Consider the following 3,770-nt stretch of genomic DNA (forward strand, 5'->3'; position numbering starts at 1 on the left):
TCGTAGTTGACACACGCAGAGCAAATGACCAACAACCAGAGGCGGATTTACCTTTTATACGGCTATAGGCACCAAAAATTTACCGCTCCTATAATAGGTGAAAAAGTTACAATAACCCTCCAAAATACCTACTCTAAATATTTAATATATAGACAATAGAAGTGGACATCCATTTTAATTTTTAGACTATTTTTTCGCCATTTTCAATTTACAATATTTTTTATAATAAAAAACTTTATTTTTATATTACAAATTTAAATTTAAAATGCATACAAAATAGATTTACAAAACTTCTAACAGTTCTAACACTAATCTATAATATATCTAAACTTAACTTAACTATTTTAACTTTAAAAGTTGACGTCTTGCCGTTTTATTTGTAAACGATTTTATAATATCTTTATATGGTAATGAAACAAGAAGACTTGACTCAATTGTTAGAATTGCCATGCTGTTAAATCTTTCTTGTTTTATTTGTGAACGCAAGTACGTTTTTATTCGTTTTAAGCATGAAAATGAACGCCCTGTTGAACAGTTTGCTGCTGGTGTACACACAAAAATACGAATTGCTATATCTATGTTTGGATACATTTCGTAAAACCCATATTCATTAAGCCATTTACACAATTGAAGGATTGACATCTTTTCTTTGTTTTTAAGGTGGGCTTGAAGATGAATACATTCATTTAGAAAATCCTCTTCAAGATCTTCCTTATAAACATTTTGTAAATTTTTTGCAAATTCTATAATTTCATCCACACTATACTCTCTTAATTTTCCAAGAAAAGAAAAACGCGAATTAAAAAGGAAATACGCTGCTCGTCTATCTTCTAATTCATTTGTTAAACAATCTAAAATAACTGTATATGTTTTTACTCGAAATTTGTCTCTCCCCTCTAACTCTTGCTCTTGATTACAAGTTTCATCATGGAAAGATTTTCGTACTCTATCTCTTGATTTTTTATATTCTTTTACAACTGATAAAATTTTTGTTTGTTTTCATACTCATTGAATATAATTGGATTTCTTAATAATTTTGTATATTCAATTAATGAATCATAAATATCTACTATGACTGATACATCAATATTAACACTCTGGAGTTATTTACTAGCCTTGTTTAAACGGTCAAGAAGGCAACCCCATAACACTGTCATAAACGCCGTTTCCAAGCTATCCAGTTTGTTAAGTATACTACGAGCTTCATTTATCGTGGTTGCCTTTTCTGTTAAATTGTTTGTTATTGATATCAGTGCATTACGTATTTCATTCCAAGAACTATTCAGACTTTTACATGCATCATCATGACCATCTTGTGTTTGATAATGTTTTCACTGTTTTTGACTCGGGATTATTTTTTAATTGGGTTTTCATTATTTCCCATCGATTCGCGGATGATGAAAAAAAATTGTATACTGTTTGAAGAAGGGAAAAATATGTCAACGTATCATCACAACTATCAGCTGCACAAGATCCTACTAAATTCAGCGAGTGGGCGGAACAAGGTACATATTCAATTAAAGGATTTAACTCTTTAATCCTTGCCTGTAGTCCTGAATATATTCCTGACATGTTTCGGGCATTGTCATAGGACTGACCTCGGCAATTTTCTATTTCTATTTCGTAAGAATTAAGAAGCTTTGTAACTGAATCAAATAACTTAATAGCTTTATGACCAGTGTTTGGAAGAAATTGAAGAAATCGTTCTATTGGCACGCCATTTCTTGAACATAACGAATAACGAAGGATAGTTGGTCTACGTGTGAAATATCGGGACTACTATCTACTATTATCGAATAATACTTAACTGTTTTTATTTCGTCAATAATTTTTTACCTGATTTTATCAGCCATTAACTGAATAATTTCTTCGTATATGGTAGACGATAAATAATTCGTGTGACCATCGCACTGGCCAAATTTTCCAATGTGTTTAGCAAGAAATGGATCAAACTCAGAGATAAGTTCCATAGCCATTAAATAATTACCATTCTGAGTTGACCCAAATTTTTCGTTGTGACCTCTAAGGGGAACCTCTAAAGCTTTAACTGTAGTAACTACCCGTCTCAATACATTTTCCCAATAATTAATATGTTCATCTCACTGTTTTGTTAAACTAACGTTTATTGTTCCTAATCAAATTCGATTTATGTTTGGTGGAATTTTCATGTTGGCTTACTCTACTTTGTGCATTTTTCCAATCATTAAAACCATCTTTTGAAAATTGTGAATAATTATCTCTATCAAATAAAAGACAAGGTCCACAAAACACACATCCTTTTTTTTCTGAATAAACTAACCATGTTCGTAAACATTTTTCACCATTTAGTAATTTTATTTCGAATAATGAAATTGTTAAATATCTATTAACATCATTGTAATGTCTTTTACTGTTTAAAAAGTTCAAATTTTTATTTTGGTTAAAGCCGTGCATTACAATATAATCACAAGTAGTGTTATGAATTATCCAATCTATTGGGTCTTTTGGAACACAAAAAGTAGTTTTGGATAAAGTACTAGTATTATTATTGTTGCTTAGAAGTATATTTTCAGAATCATCAATTATTTTAATATTTTCTGTTTCTGGAGGTTTATTATTTAAGCCATTATCAATTATTTTAATATTTTCAACAAAACTAGAATCTGAGTCGACAATTATTTGATTACTTGTATTTGTAGTATTAATAGTATTATCAATACTTTTAGATATAAAAAAAGAATTTATTTTCATTGATCTTTTAATAACTTCCTGTTCTTTTCTATTTTTTTCTTTAGAACGTTTTCCATATTCAGAACCATTCAACCTTTTTCTTCCATCACTCATTATAACTTAAATTTAAATACCTACACAAAATGATAATTATATAAGAAAACCATTTAATTTAACAACCTTACTAGTTACTATCCTTGGTACTGTTGCGTCCCTTATGTCAACGTCGATTCATATATCAACGTAGAAATAGAAATACTAATGTTTGCAAGTTAAAAGATTAAGTCTTTATTTAATACAATTAACTCGTACAAGAATACAATTTTATAAGCACAAGATGGAGTGAGTGGTGTTACGATCTGCCTCTGAACGTCTCGAATATCCCTAACCGTCTGCTGAGCTCTTGCCCCGGTCTCCCTTATATATGGTTAACCGTCAAGAGTGGTGACTGGGGAGGTGGCGACTTCTGATGACCTAAAGGAGCTCTCTAAATTAAATGTATTATTCAGTTGGGTGCCTTTCCTGCGATTTCATCGATTCTAAGAAATCCAAGACGTGTGATATAGTCTTAATTGTTTTATTAAATAACACGATATGCAGGTGTTCGCCATAGCCGTTCGATACTACACTGTTTGAATATGTTATTCCATCGGTATACGCATCACCTCTCCGTATAATATGTGTTGAAATAACACGGTACGTAATAGTACAATTTAAAATATTTTTTAGTACTTATCAGTTGCTTAGGAACTTTCTAGTTTCTTGTAGATTTGTAAAATACACGCAGTACGGACACACGACACGCGACTCGATGTTTCAAACACAGATTGCGAAATAATATTGTAATGTATGACACCATGTCAAAACATTGTTTAGGGTAGTAGGTAAAGAAACATATTTAATTTATAACGGTTGAAACTTTATTTAAACAAAACATGAAAACGTGAAACATAATGATGCTATTTTCAAAGCAATGAGCACAAGGAAAGAATAAATCATAGTATATCTAAGATATACATAATAATTAATTACATAAGATAATGGACATAGTACATTGAATA

At 30.5% G+C, this 3,770-nt stretch overlaps 1 protein-coding gene across 1 annotated transcript; it reads right to left on the reverse strand.

Moving 5' to 3' along the window:
• Positions 1-339: 339 nt before the first annotated feature.
• Positions 340-1,970, reverse strand: LOC112592676. Its single transcript, XM_025336829.1, has 4 exons — positions 1,837-1,970; positions 1,455-1,723; positions 1,112-1,312; positions 340-968 (listed from the first exon to the last, which is right to left on the reverse strand). The coding sequence occupies exons 1-4, from the start codon at positions 1,968-1,970 to the stop codon at positions 340-342; spliced, it is 1,233 nt and encodes a 410-aa protein (XP_025192614.1).
• Between the last annotated feature and the right edge of the window lie 1,800 nt (positions 1,971-3,770).

Source organism: Melanaphis sacchari, unplaced genomic scaffold (genome assembly GCF_002803265.2).
Source record: "Melanaphis sacchari strain LSU unplaced genomic scaffold, SCAv2.0 Contig1851_pilon_pilon, whole genome shotgun sequence".
NCBI classification, from domain to species: Eukaryota; Metazoa; Arthropoda; class Insecta; order Hemiptera; family Aphididae; genus Melanaphis; species Melanaphis sacchari.

Excerpts from the sequence above, each read along its gene's own strand:
- LOC112592676 (XM_025336829.1), bottom strand. The coding sequence starts at position 1,970 with ATGGAACTTATCTCTGAGTTTGATCCATTTCTTGCTAAACACATTGGA. Across the intron at positions 1,313-1,454 it reads ATCTTGTGCAGCTGATAGTT|ATGGTCATGATGATGCATGT; the intron begins GTGATGATACGT and ends ATCAAACACAAG. Across the intron at positions 969-1,111 it reads TGACCGTTTAAACAAGGCTA|AATATAAAAAATCAAGAGAT; the intron begins GTAAATAACTCC and ends CAGTTGTAAAAG.